Source organism: Coturnix japonica, chromosome 8 (genome assembly GCF_054131305.1).
Source record: "Coturnix japonica strain WE chromosome 8, WE-NBRP24, whole genome shotgun sequence".
Lineage (NCBI taxonomy): Eukaryota > Metazoa > Chordata > Aves > Galliformes > Phasianidae > Coturnix > Coturnix japonica.
Window position 1 is genome coordinate 10,925,437 of NC_140670.1, and position 23,962 is coordinate 10,949,398.

General features: G+C 48.6%; 1 protein-coding gene across 1 annotated transcript in view; it reads right to left on the reverse strand.

Annotated features, from left to right (window-relative positions):
* The window catches only part of CDH23 (cadherin related 23), a 124,576-nt gene that overhangs the window by 99,185 nt on the left and 1,429 nt on the right, over nt 1-23,962 (reverse strand). The window contains exons 2-3 of the mRNA XM_085554125.1: nt 19,973-20,044; nt 18,079-18,156 (exon numbers count right to left, since the gene is read on the reverse strand). Coding sequence (XP_085410251.1) covers nt 18,079-18,156; nt 19,973-20,044 — 150 coding nt within the window. The remainder of the gene's footprint in view (nt 1-18,078; nt 18,157-19,972; nt 20,045-23,962) is intronic.

Consider the following 23,962-nt stretch of genomic DNA (forward strand, 5'->3'; position numbering starts at 1 on the left):
CCAGAGCATCTCCCCTGCTCTTTTGGCTCTCCTTCCTCCCCTCAGACCCCTTGAGGTCCTGCAAACATCCAGCCTGGGAGCAGGGAGAGCACCAGCAGTGTGTGAACCCAGCAGAGGTGGGTGTTCCCTGCTGCGCAAGCATAGAAGAGAGAAGTATATACAAAAGCATCAATAAAACAGGAGAGTGAAGCAACAAAAGAAGCACTTGTAAAAGGAGGAGTGCAGGTCTGCTGAGGTATTCCCACTGTACAAGTGGTTCCCACACTAAAAAAACCCTCTTAAAAATAATTTCCTCTCCACGCTGCCTGAGAGCCTTGTAATTACTAACAATGATCAGAGAGCCATTCATTTCACCCTAAAATTAATACATCACGTTCAGAATGATATCACATTAATTTATCACAAGATTTATGAAACTTGCACTTTTTCTAATGAGATTTATGCAAATTCTGCTCCATCTATTGTTCGCACTGTAAAAAAAAAATACAAGTTCTGTTTGGGAAGCTGCTCTGTCCAAAACCTCCATTGATACGTGTCCTTCCTCTTCAGCCCTGCAAACAGAGAAGGGATGTTCCCAGCCTGTACTGGGCCAACATAGCAAAGGAAAATGTAAATCTGAGGTTAGCAAAAACTTCACAGCAATAAGATCCACTAAGGTGCTAAGTGATGGAAAAGAGCCCCAGCATCAGCAACCGCAGAGCAGAGCCAAGAGGAAGGAATGCCAACCCAACAACAGCACCCATGGGAAAGCCGCAGTGCTTCTGGAGTACAGACCGATGAGAAGCTGTGGGATAACCCACTTGGGAATGCCAATCCCCTGCCTTTACAGTCAAAGCCATCCCAATACCATGCTGCCAAATTCTGCCCTAGGCACAGCTCCATGCAGCCCCATGCCCCTCTCCAAAATACCCATATGCATCCGCTCTTGCTCCTCCAGGAGAATCTACTAATGCAGGCTTGATTAATGTTTCTGATACAAAGTTTAAACCCTAAATCCATAGGATATCCCTTTCTAATTAATTTTTGAAATAAGAAGCCGCCCAGAAAGTCTAAGGAATATTTCCATTGTTCCTTCCTACCTTCTCCCAGCCTCCCCACCTCCCTCCAAAAGAAAGGAGTCTGGTTTCCAGCTAATTAAACCACCACAAAGCATAGGATACCCTGTCACAGGTGCCGACACTGGGGAGGAAATGCCACCCAGTTCTCCAGCATAGATATCACAGCACAAGGGGATCAAGCAGAGAAACAGTTCTGTGGGTGACTGCAAGACCTTCACTCTGTTTTCCTACTGCTGCCCATGTTGGTCTGACACCACAGTGCAGTTTTGGGGTGCTATGCTCTGACCCTGCAGGCAGCTCAGCACCCTACAGCCATCCTCTCCCCATTGTGAGATGGGCAGAGAAAAGGAAAAATGTGGAACTCACAGATTGAGGTGAATACCTGCCTCATGAATACCCACAAGCTTTTGGGATGAATGGGTTGGAGGAGCCTGCAGGGGGGAAGCCCATTTAACTCCCCCAGCCAATTCTTAGCAGGATCTGCCCCACCTGCTGGTCTAGTTCCCACTGACACCAGACTCCCTGACAAGCAGCATGAGCTGCCCTTGGTCAGCCTGTAGGGACTGCTGTCAGCACAGCATCACTCTGCTTCCAGAAACAAGAGACATCTGTGGAACTACAGGCAGCAACCAACAAGCACTGGGAACAAAGTGCTGCACCACAGAGCTGGGGTCAGCCCTGCTTGGGGAACAGAGAGCTGTTTTCTGAACAAAGCCAGGCAAGCTGCGCTCTGCCTGCCGGCTGGTGAGAACAGAGATAACAAGGGGCTCCTGACCCTACAAGAGATGAAACCATGGCACCATGCAAAGAGCTTCACAGATCAGGAGCAGCAGGCGACCTGTTGCAGCCTCCTTTGCTAACTGTAGAGGGGTGCCTTAGATCTCAAGAATGCTGAGCCAGCAGAGCAACACTTGCACTGGCACTAGGGAGGCTGAGACTTACCCAGGAGAGAAGCGAGCTAACACGCAGCACTAAGTAGGTACTGCTTTTCCGCAGCCACACTGGGCTTTCTGGAAGCATGCCTGGTCACAGGGAAGAAAAGCAGTAGTTTTCTAACAAGGTGCTTTGTTACTTGGCTTAAATAAATGATAAGATGACACACAGAGTGCTTTGCATCTTACCCAGGCAAGGTAATGCAGCTCAAGAGAGGCTGTTCTTCAAATAATCTTAAGTCAGAGATAGTCTGTTCACCTGCAGTGCCCAGATGAGGTCCCAGGATTGTTTTGGCACTGAGCAGGGCTGCACAACACCAATTCATCACTGGCACATGGGTACCGCATTGCCATGCTCCAGGCATGGCACCTCTGAGACTGTGCTGCTGAGAGCCACACGTCCCCAGCCTTCCTGCCAAGCTGATCCCTATGGATGGGGACAAGAAATGCCCGTCAGCACATTTTACTTGCACAGGGGAAGCGAGAGCAGGATTCATTCACATCTTATTTGAAATCTCATCTATACTTTGTGAAAGATGAAGTTTCCCTGGGGCTCTCAGCCTCACAGGGAATACAGAACCCTCCGTGCTACAGCTTGCCTGTGGCCCAGCTGCTCTGCTCTCCCTGAGCAGCTCGGGGAATAAATGCATACAGCTGTCCCGATGCCAAACGTTGCTGGGTATTTTGCTCCAGCACAAAGTGAGTTGGACCGCACACTGCTCACCTCCTGCAAGAAGAACCTGGACAAAACCAGGAGTCCCACTGAGTGGCTGTGGGCAGAAGATGGTACCAGTGGTCAGATTTTTGTCTGCAGACCTCAGATCCATAAGCAAATTGGCCTTGGACTGTCACCATAACTCTCAGAGATTTCAAAACGTGTGCTGAGTGATGGATTCTGCTTCATTATAATGAAGATGCAGCAAAATCCATGCTGATTTATCTCTCAAGTTGAGTTAGCACCTCTCAGTCTTGCAGTAAAAGCAGGTCTCACTAGTTGGGTCAGAAACGTGATGCCCAGAAAGGTCAGGTTACATTCCCTGCGAAGTAAACAAACCCCTTAAGTGAACTGAGAGAAACCAATGGGTGCTTGGAAGACTTTCCCCAAAGGTGACAGCCTGGTTACGTACATTATAGAATGGATTGGGTTGGAAGGGACCTCAAAGCCCACCCAAATCCAACCTGTGCAGTGGGCTGGCCGCCTCCCAGCAGCTCAGGCTGCCCAGGGCCCCATCCATGGCACTGGGCACCTCCAGGGATGGGGCACCCACAGCTCTGGGCAGCCTGAAGAGCTGGAAAACACAACATAGAAGACATTCAATGTGTTAGTCCATCCACTATCACTCCTGGCCTTACAGCTGCCTTCTGACCCAATGCAGCTCCTTGGTGATATACCCCATCTAGCACACCTCCCTCCCTCTCAAATGCCAAAGAGAAGCTAGGGAGAAGCCAGGCAGGTGGTGCCTGGGTAAGCGAGGCACAAGCTTATCTGCCTCCCCGCCACCACACTGCGGCAAATTGTTTGTTGATAAATGAGGCTATTTAAGAGCAAGTGATGCCAGCGTTGTGGTTATTAATGAGGCTGAAGTGGAGACATTTCAGAGAGGCCCCACGTTCCATTGTCCTCTTGCTTGTGAGTAATGGGGCACTTCAGCCACGGGGCTTCAGAATCCGCTTGGACTGCTGAGCAACAAGCAAAATAAAACTGAAGGAAATGGATGGAGCGTGCTGGACTGATGACTCTCCTGCACTGAGAAAGCCAAACTTCTTGGATGGAAGTTGGGCAGAGCTCCAGAGTTCAAGTGATGTTAAGCTGGGAGTGCTCCCCTCTTTCCAGCTACCAAAACTTCCATTCACACTGCAAGCTCCTAGTGGCCATAACACAACCTGTAGCATCCTGCTCCTCTCCCAGTCTACCACCCTGCAAAGCGAACATACTCCAAGAAAAAGCCAAAAGCAAGCCCAACAGCTCCAACAGCAAGCAGCACGGGTCCAGCTGTTCTTGCAGTACACGGTATGCTGCAGAGCACTAAGAGGGTGACATTTGTTGAAGCTTGGGAGGCTTGCATGGGGCCATCACCTCACTTTGCACATCACAGATGTGTAAATGTGGCCAGGAGAGCAATGAGAAAGAAATAAAGAGGCCGGTTATTGCCACAGGAAACCTTGGAACCGAGCTCTGTGGTCGCTGGTGGGAGTGCAAGGCAAAGCACACAAGATCACAGCTGTAAATTTGTTTCCGACTTAATATACCCACGAGTGTTTTTCCTTTCCTATGAAAGCATTCCCTTCTGCAAGCAAACATCTGGAGATCTCTGCTACAGCTGGACAACTGTCCCCGGTGACTAAAGCGTTCAATTAATTTAGCCTTTCTCTTTTGCGAGCCGTCTGCAAAGAGAGAGAGGTTTGCAGGAATTTATTTGTTATTTGAATATGTTCAGTGCATGGCTTATTAAAAACATATTTCAGACAAAGGATCTCTTGCTAAGTGCTCCTACAACTGCTGCTCCGAGGGCTGGCAGCCAGCTGCTCGCAGCACGCAGCCGGTCACTGCGCTCACGCGGGAGCATCTCTGCATCGTGATGGAATGCTCTGCCTCTCCAGAAAGAGCTTTCCAAGGGCCTGTGGAAACACCTGCACAAAAACATTTCCTCTTGCAAGTGCAGAGCACACAGCCTCCTCGAGTGCCTTCAAAACCACAGAACAACTTGTGCAGAAGTTGTCATAAACGGGATGAAAATACCCAAATTAATTGACTTAATGCAAAGCCACAGGTGGAAACATCTCTTAGTAGCTTGCACAACACCTTGCAAGCATCCCCGCGGCCCCTCATTGAGGCTCATGTGTGTTTTGTCTCAGAACTCCAAGGAGTGCTTGCTACATCACAGTAGCAGGAGTAAATGGGTAAGAAAAGGGGTAGGGAAGGGCTATTTCCAAAATGAATGCAGTCCCTCAGGTTTGCAACAAGCCCAGGTTTGCCTCGTGCTGCCCTTGCCTCAAGCAGACAGCCCGTGCTCAAAAAAACCACCCTTAGTCAGATGTAGAATCCAAAATGTTAATGTCCAAACTCAAAACAAAGCTCTCTGCTAAATCCCAGCTGCTGTGTTGTTTGAAGGCGAGAAGAAAGCAATCACGGAGGTTTCAGAGGCTGTTCTAAAAGTGGAAAGCTATGAAGAGAAGAGTGATCCCATAAGTCGCAGTTTTAGGTTTTTTCTTTCAGTTGCTCCCAGGAAGGGCTTTCAAAGCTTCTCTTCCCCCTCAAGCCCTAAACGAGGGAGAAAATGGGCACTGACCACTGCATTGAGCATCTACTTGCCAGCAGCTACTTGTACACATCAGAGAGGACAAGGACAGCCCCAGCCACCTCTGCCCAACAGCTGTACTATAGATGTCAAGCAATCCTCCAGCCCCACCAAGCCTGAGAGGACCAGGGATCCTGCAGCACAGAGCACACAAGGAGACACAGATAGAAACCTCAAAGACAAAGCACAACGAGCAGCGAGCATTTCCCTACCACCTATTTTTCTCCTTCTCCCTCTTTGGGTTGTGCTTTATTCCAGTCATTGTCCCTGGAAGGATGCAGAGGGCACACCGGCCCAGGCAGCTCTTAACTACCCTCAAATTTGGGCTGAGATTATATCTGTCATTATTGAGGAGTGCTAATAAGCCTTATTAACTGAGAGTGATGGAGAACGGAATAAGAGAAGGATTTTCCTTGAACCCAATGTGCAAGGAATTCATAACTTCCCTAATACCTGTACTGATAACTGATACTCGTGCTGAGTATATTTTAAAATCAAGCTGACTCTTTCCATAAGAAATACGTACATATACAGTGCGTACATATATCTATATATATATATTCTTATCCTCTTCCAGCGTTTCGCATGAAGACAGTACCAGAAAGACCACGCAAACAAAATAGCATCCCCAGTTGTTGTAAGGTCCAGGAGGGCACAAACAATTTGGGGTACCAAGAAGAGGAGGGTAAGGACAACACATGGGATGAACCCCACCACTGCAAGCAGCTCAGGGCATGGGCAAAATCTCATCTGTTATGGGATCTCCAGCACTCCAGACCTTCACCCCCACAACTCTGAAGCAAACCAAAGGGGTAAAGATCTTGCACAAAGCCACTCATCTTCCAGCTCACTCTCGCAGATGATATAATTCCAGCCTTTGCAGTCTGAGGGATGCCCACGTGCACTCCCACCACTCCTATCTGTCCCATGCACCCCACAAAGCGAGCCTGCATGTTCCCTGCAGCCTCCCCCCCATTTTCAACAGTGCTCTGTGACGTGCCTCCCAAATGACTGAAGAGGCGCATGTTGTTTTTGAGCAACTCACGTGGCTCGCTGGCACGCAGGATGACAGACCTTGGGAACCTGGGCATTAATACTGGAGATTTATAGCCAAATCTGTCACGGATGGGGAAGCTTTTTCCCCAAGAACTCTGACTGAAGGTCGCTTTCCCTGGGCAATAAGTGGAAGGAAACTCTCTCAGCCACCTTGGTCCCCACGAGAGGGCATTCAGGGGATGGAAAGATGCCCACAGAGCCCTAGCTGCAGTCTCTACCCTGGTTTTGAGACCCCCAGGCCCAAACCCCACATCCTCAGCAGGTTGGGCTGTGCTTCTGAGTACGTATATGCTCACCCACAACAGACCCAGTCTCATTCATCCACGTTCAGCTGGGACGAGCATTTCTACTCCCTCCAAGACTTCTCTACGTAAGGATCAGGAAGCCATTGCCGCAGGACGTTTGATGCATGAGGCTACATCTTCCTGTGCACAAATACCATCAAGGAGTTCATGGATGCTGCTGCTTGCTTATATTTCACTGTCAATGCCACGCTATTATTTTTGTAGAGTGACTGCTTACTGCAACTCCAACAGCCAACAGGTGCCATGGAAATCGGGGTAAACCTTGAAAATACAACTTCACCCAGCACATTAGTAAAACCCCACACATTTGTCATTCAAGGACTGTGAAATCACACTGCATCATCTCTCTACTATGGGATTTCCCCTTAAGATTGCCAAGGAGTTCCACGGGTAAAAGCAACATACTGGTGAGCTGTGTCCAACTGGTAAGGGCCAGCCTCTGTTCCCAGGAAATAGCAGTAGGACGAGAGCTGATGGCCTCAAGTCGTGCCAGGGGAGGTTCAGGTTGGGCATTAGGACACATTTCTCCTCTGAAGGAGCAGTGATGCAGTGGCATTGGTGGCCCAGGGAGGTGGGGGAGCCACCATCCCTGGAAGTGCTGCAGAGCTGTGGATACGTGGCACTGAGGGACCTTTTTCAGTGAGCAATATTGGTTTTAGGTGGATGGTTGGACTAGATGTTAGTGATCTTTCCCAACCATAATGATTCTATGTACCCATAAAGGTGTTTGGGACTAGCTTACCCACAAATTATCCTTGTCGCTGATGGGGACCAAAGTACTTGTGACAGAAGAGAACCAACACTTCGATTTCTGAGCATGTCAAGGATGTCTGGCTTGGGGACATGAAATCAGTCATTCTGCTGTTTCTCTTTTCTCCCTGCCAAAGTCCATGACCAATGCAGGAAGAACAAGTCAAGAAATCTGGGATAAGTAGAGGCAAAATACCCACTAGATATCTGGGGCCTGGGCCACCCTGGACTAGGTGGCAATTTCACATATCTCAAAATACCCCACCAGAAGGAAATCTGCTTGGAAAGGCACCATACAGTCCTTCCACCCTTCCTAAAGCACACATCAGGAGAGGCTGATGGCACACAGTCACCATCTCTTAGCTGGCAGAATGGATCAGTCTGGACAAAGGAGACTTTAGAGGCTTAGTCAGGGCAACATGAATAAATCCAACGAATCATTTACTCAGTCATTTTTGGCCGTCTCTAGCAACGCACCATCTGAAAGTTTCTCTGGTGTATTCTTACTTAAAACAATAATCTCTGTGGATAATTCTTAGTCTCCAGTTTGTTTAGAAAGCAGCAGATTATAAAACTTGAGCCATTTTGGAAGGACACAGTTGACACTGCATCATTTCTTCCCTTGCCTGAGCCTGTTTAAAGGACCAACAGGAATTACTCCATATCAGAAATTTCCTTTCTTCTAGCCCCGTTTGACACCATTTGTGGAAAACTGCTGCCTGCAGCCTTTGCTGGACACTACATATGAGCAGACTCAGCAGACCCCTACAAACACACCTGTCCCTGCAACACTCATTCATCTTGTCATGAACCTAAAGACCCACCACAACACTCTACCAAAAAGAGACTCCTTGGAGCAAAGATGAGCCAGATTCAAAGTCTCTGATCCCAGCACCTGACCCCCTCCTCTCCCTCGTTATGGATGAGGTAAATTAGCTGTGACACTCATTAGCTTCAGCTCCTAATTAGGGAAAATTAATATTGGTTTTGATAGAAGTGTTGGCTCTCCCAGGCAGAGGAACTATCAACATCATTATCCTGTTTTGAAACAAGTTCCATTGCAGAACATTCTTCTTGGGGAGCCTAGAGGTCACAGGCACCCCCTTCCCAGCCCTCCCAGAGCACCTAACCCCATCCCCAACCCATCCTTCCTAAGGCCACTGTCCTGCTGGCACTGCTCTCACGAAGGCAGCCAATGATGCCATGCATCTTGGACACGCTTCAGACAGCTAATGGCTAATTAGTGACTGCCCAATGAAGAGGATTTTAGGGGAAAGCAGGGGAAAAAAAACCATCTATGTCACTGTGAGGAGCAATTCTAGGAAAGGTCTTCAGTTTTTCACACTAGGACAAGGGGAACTTCCACACCTTCCTGCCTTTCAGCTGGGCCATACTAAAAGGGGCTGTCACTCCACATCACGTTTTTAGGACCATAATAATCTCTCTGCAGCAGCACCAGTCACCCCTGCCTGGCTGCAGCTGCTCCTACTCCCAGTCAGCCTTCGGACATGCAGCCTTCATCCTTTATGCCTCAAGACCCATTGCCCAGTCTTTATGCAGGACTCCACCAGCCCTTCTCACAGCTCACGGGGGCTCTGACAGTAGCTAACAAAAGCAACAGGCACCGCTAAACAGAAGGGAAACATTTGCTACCAAAGTTACATATGAAAAGCCACTGCCTTATTCACACATTAATAATAATAAAGATGTCAGACTGTCAGATAAGAAGTTAATCTCATTCAGAGCACAATTAAAGGTGCCATTAGCCAACCACCTGGGGCCACTTCTGCTTTCCAGCACAGTGGGTTTAGCAGATAACAGGCATGAGAGCAGGACAGATCTCCACACCAGCCCATTGGCACCACCACGGGCAGCCCTAACAGGTCTGTGCTCCAGCCAGGACGCCACGTATGTGTTTGCTTTCTCAGTACAAAGAGGCCACATCCAGGACCCCCCCACCCCCACTCCATCCCTTGCCACCAGACTTGGGGGGATGCAGCATATCTTTAGAGCATCCTTTTGCAGTGCGATACTACCTGCCTGGGAATTTTATTTTTCTCCCCCACATCCACATGGAGCCCTAATTTATGACAATTTCCACAACTCCAGCAAAGCACATGAGTAATGGCTGCTGGCTGATATGCTCTCTGCAGCCTTTCCCTCCTAGTTCCATACCTGATGGGACTGCAGACAGCATTCAGCTTTCGGTGTTTTCTACACTGGGTATTCTTGCTCTGGCTGCAGTCCTTCCCATAGGGCTCAACAGAAACCAGAAGAGAGCAGCAAGACCCTACAGGAGCATTACTGGTCCGCCAAAGCTTTCAAGCACCCAGACTGTGCTTGGGAAATGCATTACAGACATGAACATCCCTTGCCAAAACATGTACTCAACGTGGAATGCAAACCAGCAACCGGGCTGAAATTAGAGCACTTCTGTTAGTGAAAGGAGGTGTGATCTCCCACCTCAGGTATAACAGTCACTTAAAAAGCCAAAATCCTTCATTTTCAGGTACTCAGCAAGAAACCCAAGACCGAATTGCTCTCCTACCTGGGAGCGCAATGGCAGACGGCCCACACGATGCAGCACACAAGGCTCACCAGAGCAGCCGCCTGACAAAGCAGTGCAGATGAATGGAATAAAATTGAGTTACTAAGCATTAAATGTCAAGTGTTTGAAATCTTTCCCCCTTGCGTAAAGAGCAACGTTAATAAATCTTTATGAGAGGGAACGTGGAAGCGTATTCACTCTTTTGACCACGGCTGCAAATGGAGCAGATGTTTTCATTGAGTTGTCCAACAATGCTGTCTCGATCTTTCTTCCCCCGAGTGGTTACAGTTAATTCCAAAGCCATCAACGCACGGAGCGCTTTGACAGGAGGAACCAATTTATTAACTCCCGCTGCCAATCAAGTGCATTAATGCAGCCGTTGTAGGAAGGGGCATTGGCACGCAGCTGTGATAATACAGATAGAAACCACAATGTTCAGGTGGTCACCCTGTGTGTCCCCTGGTCCCAAAAGTCAGGGAAAAGACAGCAAAAAACAGGAACAAGCCACTGACAAAAATCAACGCAGCCCAGTTAGCACGGCTGAGTAGCTGTAGCCACACACACACTGCCATGAGCTTTTTATAGAGAAAAGGATATTTCTGCAAAGAAAAGGGTTAAACATTCTCAACACAGCTCACTGGGATGGGGGCAGCTTTGTGTACTGATACTTCCCAGCAAGGCATATACTGGAAGCAGCAGTCTCAGCACATGGCACGTATGCTTGCTTCCAGAATGTCTCTCTACTACCTGCTTATTTTTGTACAGGAACGTGGGGGGTTTCTGTAATGGGTTAGCTGAATTTCCACATTTGCATTGCTTAAAATGACTTTGGGGCAGGTAAAGAGAAGCAAAACTTCTTTTTTATGATGTGTTGTTTGGTTGGTTTTGGGCTATTTTTCTCCACTACCAGCAAGCAACAATTGGAATGTAGTGGCAACAGGGAACAGCTTAAACGCTTTCATTAAAAAATTTTTATATATAAAAGTAACATTCCTACAGCAACCAGTCACAGAATGCTTAATTAAAAGGTTAATTTCTCACAAGGCTGGAAGTCAAATGGGCATAAAGATTCCAACAGCATCTCTCACAGGACAGCTTTCCCAGCAGCACGGCACTGCTGGACAATGCCTTGAGCAGTCCCTCACCTCACCCAGGAGCTGGGCACATGCCCCCACACTATGGCACTGCCAAGCCACCAGCACTCAAACCGCTGGGTGCCAGCCCACCTTGAGGCCATCCACTCCCAGCAGCTGCTGCTTTACTGCAGCCTTTTCTTTTTCAAGCTCACACAACCCAAATGTACAAAGCTCCCACTCTGGCAGAAAGCACAGCCCTGGTTATTAAACACTATGGTCAGGTGCTTCTTTTTTTTCTTATTTGCCTAAAAATCCCTAATGACAGACTTGGAGGAAGCTGCTCACTTTCCCCAACCCTCTCCACCAAAACTCCAATCATACGTGCAGGTAGGCATCTCCCTACAGTATGGGATCCTGGTTGCCCTTCAAATATTATTACCTCCAAGAGATACAAATAACCTCCTAATTTGAATTACACACACAGACTGAATATACTGATCACTGTATGACTACAAGCTCTCCCACACCACAACACATCCTGAAGCCTCAGTAGATTATGATCAAGGTGGAAGAGCTCAGATCACAGAAGGGCTATCCGTGTGAACGAGACCACAAAGTCCATTCAACCCCTGCCATGGGCTGGCTGCCCCCCAGCATCTCAGGCTCCCAGGGCCCCATCCATGACACTGGACACCTCCAGGGATGGGGCACCCACAGCTCTAGGTAGCAATGCCAGCACCTCACCACTCGCAAGATAGTATGGATTAATGCTACCAAAGCCCTCCCAAGCATACCTACCAAATCCAACCTCACTGCCATAAGCATACATCTTCCTCTGCTGCTGTTGAAAGGGTTTGGCCAGAATGCAGTAGCTTGCGTGACCCAACGCAGCAAGCCTAAGCCCGCAAACTGTTCGATGAAGCTACCCAAATCAAAGTTAACTTGTCCACATTCAAATACACTTTCTACCTTCTCTATGTTCTCAGACATAAGTATCAATGTTACTGCTTATTAGCAAAGCAAATAAGGAGATTTAAGTGATTGATGAAGTGATTAATTTAATGACGCAGGACTGAGGGTTTGGGGGGGGACTTTTTTTTTCCTTAAGTTTCCTGATGTTGGGAATAACTAATTACCCAGCCTTCAGTTCATGCTAATTATGCCATACTACCTAAAGCTCAGCAAACAGCTTTGTTGATGGACCTTCTAACAGCCAGCAGCAGGAAAAGGGTTTGCTAGGAAGGCTAAAATTCCTTTTCATCATGCTGTAGGATGCATTCTTCAAATATTTGTTGTTGATTAGAGTTGTTACAGCACTTAGAAACAAACCCGGTCCTTTGCAAAACACTTATCAGCCCTGACCCAAGGAGCCTGCAAATCCAATTTTAGACGGTAAATAGTCATTGGAAGGTAATATTGCTTTCAATTAATCCCAAAAATGAAGGCGATGTTCTTACGGCTTGGGCTTCTAGAGAACATTCGCTCACAGCCATGCCCGTAATGAAGCTTGCAGAACAGACTTCATATTCAAAAATATCTCAATCTCTCTCACAGCCAGAGCCCAGCACATTCATCTTGAATTATCCTTTGTAAAAGGCCAAATCAATTCTGCTGGCTGCACGCGGGCAGGCACACGCACCCCGCCAGGCTGATGGGCATGCAGGCACTCCCACTGCCGGCCCCAGGTGGCATTGCCATCCCATAGCAGCCACCTACCAGAGGGTGGAGAGGCAAAAGGATTTGAGGCAAAAGGACACCTCCAGCCCTCTTGCACTGTGCTGGGCTCCTATGTCTTATAAACCTACACAACCTTGCAGGCATTCCTAAACACTGGCCTAGCTAAAGACTTGAAAAAAAGGCCAAAAGAAAGGGACAAAATCCTTGAAGAAGTGGATTGCAGCTGCTCCCCCAAATGCTGGGTATTGGTGTAGCTGGGACAGGGAATGGTTCCAAGGCAGGATCTCACGTGCACACTCCCATCTGAAAGGTTTCTGACTCCATAAGATTTGTGGAACCCTTTCATTGCTCAAGTCAACAAACTACTGAAGAAAAAAAAAAGAAAAAAAAAAAGGAATAAACAGAGGGATACTTTTCCAGCTTCCCAGCATGGCAAAGCAGCTCAGCACAGCCAGGGGGGCAGAGGAGGTTGATAAGGCATGGGCAAAGCCAGCAAGCAGACTGGTGGTTCAATGCTTCACACAGTGTGGATAGATCACGTCTATAGGGAAGGCAGATGGTGTCCTTAGCAAGACCACACCAGCCAAGTGTGCAGTCCCAGGAAGGAGGATCCCAGCAGCACTGTTATAATGCCATCACATTTTGCAAAAGCATCTTCCACACTGCCAACATTTCCTGAGAGCTGAGTTTTTGGAGAGCAGACCTACCACAGTTTGTTCACCCTGCTCCTTTCGGTGAGTCAGCCCTGGGTTCTGTAGCCATCCTCTGCACAGCTCTGCCCAGAGAGCTGAGATGGTTTAATCAGTCAGGAAGCAAACACTGGCACTCTGCTCTTGACATGTTTCCCTCCAGCTCTGTACCAGGCAGGTGCCACCACTGGTCACACAAGAGTCCAGCCGCAGTCCCCAGCAGATGCTCGCAGCTGTGGGATCAGGCAGGGCTTAGCACAAGCAGCCCGTGCTCAGATAACCGTATCTGTGGCAGCAGCTTGAACAGCCCGGCACCCCCAGGGACTCACCCGGGTGCCAAAGCATCTGGCTGCTCAGGATGGGCTCTGAAAGTCTGGCATGGAGGAGGTGATTGCCTTGGAAACTACACAGTGCACAGGGATGTGCTGCTTCCCTGCCCAAGGAAACCTTTGGTCCTGAACAAGGGTGGACAATGGGGTCAGGTCATCTGCAGCCATCAGCAGGACATGCTGTCCCAGACCTAGAGAGACCAACAAGCACCCTGCCTGCTGAGCAGTGAATTCCACTTCTTGTAGAACAACTCACTCCCAAAAGGACTGCAAGTTCCCAAACTAGTCAGATTTTTATTTATTTTTACAAGCACTCCCACCCTGTTCCCAAAACACGAGCTATTTGCAGCGCTTTTACCAGCTCAGCAAAGTTCCACATAGAATCACAAAACCATTAATGCTAGAAGAGACCTCAGATCACCAATTCTAACCCCAGCCCAGCCCCACCTGCCCCCTGAACCATGTCTCTCAGTGCCACATCTCCACAGTTCCCCGCAAAGGGGATGGTCAAACCTTGTAACAAAATCCCAGTGAGTTTCCCCCCTTCCATCCTGCATCATCCAACCTCAGCAAGCTTTTCAGAAGTCAGTCCTTCAAATTCACCCTCCTCTCCCACTTTAAGACAACATTATTCCAATGATGCTGAAATGTCATCCCTTTGATGAAGGGGAAGCAGGATTGCTCTGGTTTGAGCAGTCCCTTTTGTCATGCGGTTTGGGAGGCACTGAGGCATGAAAGCTTTCACAGAACTGCAGCTGAATTGAGAGAGGTGGACATAAGGCTGCTTAGGGACCCGATGTGATGGATGTCTTCATTTCTGAAGCCCATCCTGCATAGAGCAAACCCATTTGCTGGCCAATTAGACCCTAGTCACTGTACAACACTAAGATGACATTCCTTTGTGGGGGGGACCCAAGCAGCTAAGACCTGCGGCATTCAGAAAGCCCCACACCCCCTAGCCCAGGGGGATCACCAAGAGCAGCCCTGGGGGTGACAGGGGTGCCTCATCCTCCTGATTCAAATCCCTATCTGAGGGAGCATCAGAACTCATCCTATGGAATGCTGACGCTGTTTTGTGCCTCTTCAGAAACAAAAGCACTATCCGAAGCTAGCCTGATGTTCTCCACTCCAATCCCCACCTCCAGTCCGCAAAGAGGAAACACCACCATGAGCATCCACTTCTCATAGGGATAGTAGCAAGGACACATATACAAGGATACAAAAGCCATACAAGATATTTGCCATTCTGCCTGCAGACCCACCTTCTGATGAACCCAGGGTGACAGCAATGCCACCCCTTCTATGTGCCAATGAGCCAGAGTCCTCCAGCACTTTGTCCAGCATCAATATCCATGCTGCTCTCCATTACCTACGGTCCTCTCTGATGTGTGGCATTAAATGAAATGGCCCTTGGAATGATTTTGCTCAAGGCAGTGGGTAGCACAATAAAGACAGACAGCTCCTCTCCCGCAAGCTCTCCCTCCAAGGGCTGTTAACCAGCTATTACTTCTACTTTTGGAGCAAAACACTACGCTTTAGCTACTGGAGCAAGCTCTCCGATGCCTGTTGCTCCATTTCTTCCAATGCACCAGACCAGATCAGTGGGGGAAGGGTTTAAGAAGCAGCCAAGCTCTCCCTCTGCATCCGTGATATCACCAGCACTGCATCTCCCCATCCGTGCCCCAGCCATCCAGCCCATCATTATCCCTCCCCTTCTCTAGGCTTCCCCTGGCTCTCTGCTCCTGACTCAATGGCACTCGCCCTCCTTCAGCTCACGTTTCTTATTCCCAATGCTCCCGTCCAGTGCTCCCCCTCCGCCTGTGTGTGTGTTTCATTACTTCTGGGTGAAATAGCTGACTAGAGGGTCACTCCACCTGAAAATTGCTCTCCCCGGACCTAAATGAAACAGATGGGCATTGATGATGTTTTCAGAGGAATTAATCAGCCCGGACTGGCGGCAGCACCAGCAGCTCCATAGTCCCAATCTCGCCTAATGAATTCCGAGTTCTCTGTCTTAATAGCTCCTGACAAGACTAATTTACTCCTGTAAGTGATTAGAGGGGGGAACGATCTCTTAATTGTTGCTTAAGATTCCTCTAGGCATTACACACAGCCAGTGGGGATGCTCACTTGGAGTGTGGTGCTCCTGTGCCTGGGCACACCAAGGGATGCAAGGAGGGCTGCAAGGAGGCACACACCCAGGGCTACCCAGGCAAGGGAATCACTTGCTCTGTGCAGGGACAGCTGAATGCTGCATCCATACCCACTGTGAACAGGGGCTGGGATGCTGACTGTGCCTCAGGAGGGAGGGTACTAAGACCAGGTGGGAGCTTCAGACCTGGCTTAGTACGTGGTAATGCCCTTTTTTATTCCAGCATCTGCTGCAGCAAACATTCACTCAGTGCCACAGTGATGGGTGCTTCTCAAAAACCTCAAGAAGCCCTGGGTTCTTTCCGGCTACATGCCCCCAGCTGAGGTACAAGAAAGGTGCTGCCAGGTGATGCTTTTTTCCTATCAGTTAACAACCCTCGCTCTGAAAACATCTACCAACAGCAAAATAAAACAAAACAAGCACTTTGTCAACAGTTTCAAGGCTGATGTTTCCCTCTGGTGCATGTGGAACCAAAATCCCAGAGCACCAATATCCTTAAGAGTGAATTTCATTTCTATGCAGTGTAATACAGAGTTAAAAAAGTAAAAAATATATATAAATAAATTTAAAAAAAAAATCAAACCCCAAACGTAATAGCAGGAACAACTTTATACGCACAATATCTCACAGGAAAATAGACTTTCAGAAATCTCCTGCCATTTTTCACCAGAATAGAAGTTCCATCAAATTCCCATAAGGTACTTCAAGCTCAAGTACTCCAAGAGCCACGCGCTTGGTCAGGAAACATTCCCATTAACCTGTTCACAACCAGCTCCCACTCCTAAATCCACACAGCTGCTTTCTTCCCAGCAGCTCCCCAAGCCATGCTTTGATTCTGCAGAGCCCTCCAACCTCTGAAATCTCTGATGAGGATCTGAGCACAGCAAGAATGGGTGTTGAAGATGCTGCTCAAGGTGGTAGGTGGAGGTAAGAGCACATAAGAAGGGGCCTCCATCTTCTCCTGGCCACCATTCTGCTGTTGCTCATGAGGGCTCCCAATCAATTCCTCCAACATTAAAGGCCCGTCACGAGCCCTGATTGAAGAGCACAAGTTTAATGGACTGAGAGTCTGGAGAAAGGCTGAGAACAATCAGGTCGATTTCTGCATTTACTTCAGACCAATCACTACCTAAATAAAGAAATAAAAAATGAGGTACGCCTGCCAGTCAAATGATGACCAAGATGTTTTTTTTCTTCCAAGGGCACCAACACATACTCATGTGGATGTGCATCACAAACTTGCCCAAATTCCCAGGCATCCAGCAGTGCATTTGAGATGCACCACACTCAGGTATTTGCAGTAGGAAATGAGGATCAGAGGATGAAGTGCTGGCACAGTGAGAGATGCTCTTGCCCATTTAGACTCATCCATCCCTGCTTGGGGAGATTCCATCCCTCACTGCCTTGTCTCACTTTGGGTCATCTGTGCCTCCAAAGCTTTTACAACTCCTTCCTTCTGACCTCTTCCAGAAAGTTCTTCCCCACAAGCCTCCATTTCTGATGCCTTTGTCCCTTTGTGGCAAGGTCCAGCAGCATGGATGGCCCCAGCCACAATGCTGGGTCCAGTACATCACCATGGCACTTGGCCACATGGACCATAGCCAAAGCCAAGGACACTGAGCCAGCCCTGGTGGTCATCAGGTGCTGCAGTGCCACTGTAAACTGTCTCAAAGACACTGCAGCTCCTCCAGAAGCTCTGAGTGCTTTTAATCATGACCTACATCTGGAGATCCTATTTCCATCCATATGCATTGAATGCATCCAGAGCTCACTGCTGCCAGACGCACCCATCTGCTTGGAGCAGTCGGTTCCACAGCACAACACAACCCTTCCCCACATGGGAAAAGACTCCATCCCACACCACATTGAGTAATTAGCTAAGTAACAACCACAGAAGCAAGAAACAACAATCACAGAAGCAAGAAACAGGCTTAAGATTCCCATATGCTAAGCATTTCTGAGCCACGCTCCCAAGCATGGAGGAGTCCAAGCCAAAAGCATTCTAGTTCCACCATTCCAAAGGCAGACAGAAAAGGCAGAACTTCAGTCCCAGCCAACAATATGCACCCATGGGCCAAAAAAGCCAACATTAAACCAACCCCAACCAGCCAGTAATGATCAAATCAAATCACTTTTTAATTATTACCACCTACTTAGGACCTCGTCCGATCTATGTAGGGTCAGTAAGACTAGTAGACAGCACTTACCCACAGGTGTGTCCTCGTTGATCAGCAGGTAGGTGTCAAAAAAGTAGTTTATGAAGTAGGGCAGCCGGTTGCCCTCGCCTGGGAAAGGAACAAGAGCAAGGGATTATTTCAGCACTGTTTTGCAGGCAGGAGAATCTCAGGGCTCAAGGACAGGCTGGTGGGGAATCAGACATGGCTGGGCATGGGATTTTGAGGGACACTCCCAGACCACGGCTGGTAGATAGAGATGGTTCCTGCAGTAGTCATGATATTTTTTTATTATTATTTATTTATTGAGTTGTTTTCTCAGGCAGAGGTGAGAAGGAATGGTGACAGAGGGCAGCAGGGCAGGCTTAATGAGAAGGTGTTGGGATTGTGAGCATGAAGAAGGTGATGTATTGCTGAGAACAAGTGGAGAGCAAGAAAACTCAGCGCCCTCGAGGCGATGAACTTGCAGATGGAGAGAGGTGAGGAGATGGATGAGCCTTGGCAGGTTAAAGAAACAACAGGAAAGAGACTCTTCAAAGCCCAGATTAACACAGGAACAGTCTCAAAGCGAGTGTGATCTGCTCTCAAGTGCCCCAAATCCTTCTCAAGGGGAAAAAAACAAACCAACAAAACACTGTGGACATGAAAGAGGGATGCAGCTTGTGCTCCTCTGGGGCTCCCCTTATAACAGAAGGCTGATCACAGCTGAGAGCTGGGAGAAGCTGGAGGCAGGACCTGGCTTTGGATTGCAAATTCCAGGAAAGCTGTCACCCTTATTCCATGCTCCTGTAACCCAAGAGCTTCTCCAGGTGGCACCAGCCAGCTCCAAGGGATGAGGATGAAGGCAAGTTTAGAAGAGAGCAGACAATGCTGCACTTTAACAAGCCTCCAAATTGCCTTTCCCCCTTGCAGAGCAGTGACAGGGCAGTTAGCTGCCGAGGCTACATGCATCCCATACAGCGCTGCAGAGATTGACTGTGCCTGTCAGTCGCTGTGAACGTCCTACACCAGGCGTGCAATCAGGCTGCCAATCTGGCTGAGCCATCTTGAGGCTCCAGGAGGGGAGCAAAGCACTCACTGCAAAGGGCACAGTGCTATCAAGTGGACACATGCTTGCTATTGTTTATCAGCGAGCACCACACTGGCAAACACTCCTCAAAGGCAGCTGGGGGGTTTAGCCCATTCCTGTAACAATCCCAATTTCCACGGAGCTTTGCTCTGCGTTTTGTACTTGCACACCCTGCCACAGCCCTGCCAGAACTCCTGAGGAGGCCGGGTGCATCCATCACACCCCATGTCTGCATGCCCTGAGCTCTTCCCTCTCCTGCAAGCTGGCATTTGCTCCAGATGGAAATACAGGAGAGGTTGTGCAGTTCAGGGAGGAGTTATTTCCCACATAGCACACATTACAGCACTGCTCAGGTAATAATTTTGCTGCTGAAAGCACAAGGAAAGTCCTGCCACGTGCTACAGCAATACCTCTGCTGTTAAACAGCTCACAGGCTTCTGGTTCCCATCCTTGCCTTTTGTCTGCTTCTTTATGCATCCTTGCATGAGATGTTCTGCCACAAGCTGTGACATCTTGGTCATACAGCTGGAAATTGCCAAGGTCTCCCCACTTCGATGCACAGGAGCAGGTACCAGTGTTGGGGTCACCTGCACATCACCCTCTTCCTCCTCCTCTCATCCCACCTGCCCTCATCAGAAGGGGACACTGAAGCAAGACCAGGAAAGCTGAGGTCTTCTAGAGAATGATTTGTCACGCTGCGAGTGGGGGCAGGGCAGGGGAAGCAGCACCTCCAGCTTTTGGGGGGATTCCACCATGCCTACAGACCCACGTGGTGGCACAACTGATAGCTACCCGGCAAACAGCCAGCACATGGGTTGGATTCCAAGCACGCACTCAGCAACCACAAGCTTCACTTACCCAGAGGGATCAGCTCCAAGACCAGGAGGGACAGCAGAAGGTTGCTGGCAGCAGTGTGACGCTTCATGGTTCCTGCCAAAAAAGCAGCTCACATCAAGCCCAGCATATCACAGATATTGTCTCGTGCCCCCAGAGCAGCCTCAGGGACACAGCTGGCACATCACACATACATCACTATTTTGTTAACACTCAGCTTCCATGCAGAACACGCCACCCAGAACCCTCCTAGCACATCAGGGGAGCCAAGGAACCAGCAACACTTCTGTAGCTCACTGGGTTCCTTCAAGTTCAGCTCTCTACTCACAGAAGACACCGCTCTAGGACGGGCTCAGTGATGCCAGCAAAGGGCCACGCTGGCTTTAAACTGAAAGAGGGGATGTTTAGTTTAGATGTTAGGGAGAAATCTTCACTCAGAAAGTGGTGAGGTGCTGGCACTTCTGCCCAGAGCTGTGGGTGCCACATCCCTGGAGTTGCCCAGTGCCACACACACCCCTCAAACCAGCAGGGCAGCCGCCAAGCAGGCACGACAGGGGCAGACTTACCTGCATCCCACTTTGCTCTAGGATTTCCCCCTCTTTGCATCCCATCACCACCCTCAGAGCAGCAGGGTGCTCAGTTCCAACCTGGCACAATGGGGCGGGTGCTCTTCAGGAGCTTCAGAGTAATCACTACACATATTTCATTTTTACTGATAGAAACATCAGAGAAGACAGTTTGGTTCATAACTCTGTCACCATCTCAGCAGAAAGGGTCTTAAATTCCCATTTCTTTACTTCCCCACAATAGAGTCTCCAGGAGGAGAAGGTCTGTGCAGCAGGAATGACACCACAGTTGGGAAACCCAGCATGAGCCCAAGGAGAGAGCTGGTGTCCCTACATCCACACAGACAGAGCTGCCAACCCCAACCACTGCCCAAATGGAGCGCTCGAGCCCCTCTGCATTCAGCAGTACAAGAAAACTATTGAGAAAAACACCAACTTCCTGCTAAAATAGCATTGCTATAAGCTCAGGTGAGCGGAAACATTATTCCCCGGCTTCACAGACCACATTTAAAAAGCAACAGGGCGGTGGAAAAACAATTTGCGTGATGGAGAACTAAAGGCAGCTGACAGCATCCCTTTTGAGTGCCACGATAAATCTAAATATTGTACATTCCAAGTCAGTCACTTCATTATGTAAGTAATTGCCTGAAATGTCATTTTGATTTTTGTCTGTCTTCATTAATGCTGCAGCTCTTCACTGGCTCTCAGAGGCAGTTCACTCCGATACTGCAGATTTCAGAACGGGCTTGAGGGATCTCGGGGGAGAACTTCAAAACTTGTGACTAGGAGCATATTAAATCACACCTTCTGCCTGGAAGAGGCTCTGTTTAGGAAGCATTCGGAGCAACACCCAGCATAATAATGTCTCTGGGCAAGTTGTCTCTAGGAACTTATTGAGGTAGTTTGGTCTCCTGACTGCAAAAGCGCTGATGTTAAAGCAGACAGTTCCCAGCCTGCTGGCAAGCGCTCCCCAAGGCATGGGAAACAGCAGACAGAACTGTATTAAACAGGGACAGACACAAGCTGAAGGAGTTTCTTCCTGCTAGAACACTGTCTGCATGGGAGTTGAGCACTTGAGAGTTCAGCTTGAACCTGGCACTGCTTTCACAACCCAGAGATCCACACACAGTCCCCGTATACATAGCACAGCCCTTGGAATTGTCCCACCTGCTAACCCAGGAGGAGCTGCAGCAGAGCCTAGCAGTGCACATCCAGCAGGATTTAACCCAAGAAACATTGGCAGCCTCTGTGAAACACTGACTGGACTCAACACATCGCTCTCAGGGTGCTCAAGTGCTGGCTTCCAGGCTATGCACCTGCACTGGTTGTTTTAAGTGTACGGTTGGGGTGCTTGCATAGGAGAACGCTATGCACGCACACAAAACACGCTAAGCATCCTTAATTGCCTCCATTGTGTCCTGCTGGCAAAGGTGCTCTTGCATTCAAGCTTCTAGTGTTAGTAAGTGGGCTCCAAACCCAGAGCCCCTTTCTCCCTGTCCTGGTAAACAGACACAACCCCTGCAAGCACCAACATCAAGCCTCAGCCCCAGCACTACCTGCAACACAGGTCCCACCTTCTCCATTGCAGCGCTCCCCCACCAGAAGCATCATTTAAAGAAAGATGTTGATTCCTCAATTCTATTTTTTAACGCCTTCTTATAGCCAGGTCCCCACAATAAGTGTAATTCCACGCACCGACTCCAGCAGTACACAACTCATAATTCCTAAAAATAACCGATTGCAGAATGGGGCAATCAGAAGTAAATTGATATTGATAAATAAGCTTTTCTCCCGCGCGGTAGGTGGTTTATTTTAATCTAATGAGTTTTATATTTTCTGAGCTTTCAAATTCTGTGATGAAGAGCCGTCCCCGCCAGAATTACGGAGCGCTTGGAAATATTGTAATTTTATGGCTCATTTTGTCAGGACTCTTGAAAATGAGATTTGTTCCCCATAAAAAAAAAAATAATAAAAAAAATTGCCCCTTTTTTTATTATTATTATTCTCTTCCCCGTGGCGAGGGGAAAAATTCCCTCGTTAAATAAACGCAGGGCTGTCCATTGGGAAGGGACGCACCGCTGCTGCTGCTTTCCTCTATCAGAGTCTGTAGAGAAGCTCCCAGTGTCTGCAGCAGCTCGTTCCTTTCTCCAAGCCAAGAAGTGGAAGCTTTATTTACTTTTCCAATAGGAAACAAGCATTAGCTGCAAAACTTATTGTTTAACTAAAAGCTCTAGATTAAGAGAAAACACTGTATCTGAGCAGAAGCTTCTGGACTTTGCTCCACACAAGAAAACTTTGTCCTAGTTGGAAGTGCTGGGCTTGAATTCCTACTTTGCCACAGCTGGAAGTGAAATCACAAGTGCCATAAAACAGCCCCAATAGCCACACGGGTTTGCGCAAGCAGAACACTCCAGCTGCACGACTACAGAACATCATCTGGTAGCACAGCATTACAAGTATCACATTCACTGCCTTGTTCATGCAATGTTAATAACACCTCTGGATCTTTGGAGGATGGCACATCACCCCATTGAGGCATGCACAGCCACCTGTCCTGCCGTGCTTAAAGGAAGCATCTCTTGTGGGCAGATGGAAGACACTGACCAGGGCAGCACTGAGTCCCCTCCAGCAGTGGTTGCTACACTGTCTATGGTGACCAGTTTTCCACCATAAAGCCTTGGCAAACTGAAGCAACAGTGGCACACTGGGATGAGGCACAGGGGCTGCACCAGCAGGGATGTGGCTCAGTGATGATGGGCTGATGGTTGGACTAAGTGAGCTTAGAGGTCTTTTCCAACCTAATGATTCTATAACCAGAGCCCAGCTCTAGTTATACACCAGACACAGCATGGTCTCACACAATGGGAGCCTCCCTCCAGACTCGAAGAGCAAAGGACAAAGCAGCAAGAGGAAAGGATCTGAGGGTCTGACCCAAACCTGCTGAGCAATGGGGGCTAGATGTTTTCTGCTCATACCCTGCTCAGAAGCAAAGACAACTGTGAAGTGCAATTGAAAATAACACACCTGTCTAAGTATTCCATATACGTGCAGAATAACAAACACTCCCAGTTTGCACATCCTATCTGACAGCTACTGGAGCAAAAATGCTATTCCAGCCCCATGCTAAAGCATGCTGAGGATTGCCAAACCTTGGAAATCCACAAGGCTTGAATGAGCCTTGTGGAAATCACCGAGATTCCCCACCTCAGACACACAAAAACACACGGTGAAATAGGATCCCACAGCAATGCAAGCAGGAAGGCACAAACTGTAAATATTTTTAATTACTTGTAGGTCTTAGGCCACAAAAGTCCCAAACTAACCCTTGTCCTCCTGCAGCATCACTGGAATTCTTTTAGTGGGATGCTGTAAGGGGAAAAGGGAGGAGTGCTGTGGTGCACTTTGAAACATATGAGCTTACAGATCCACAAGCATTAGTCCACAAAGA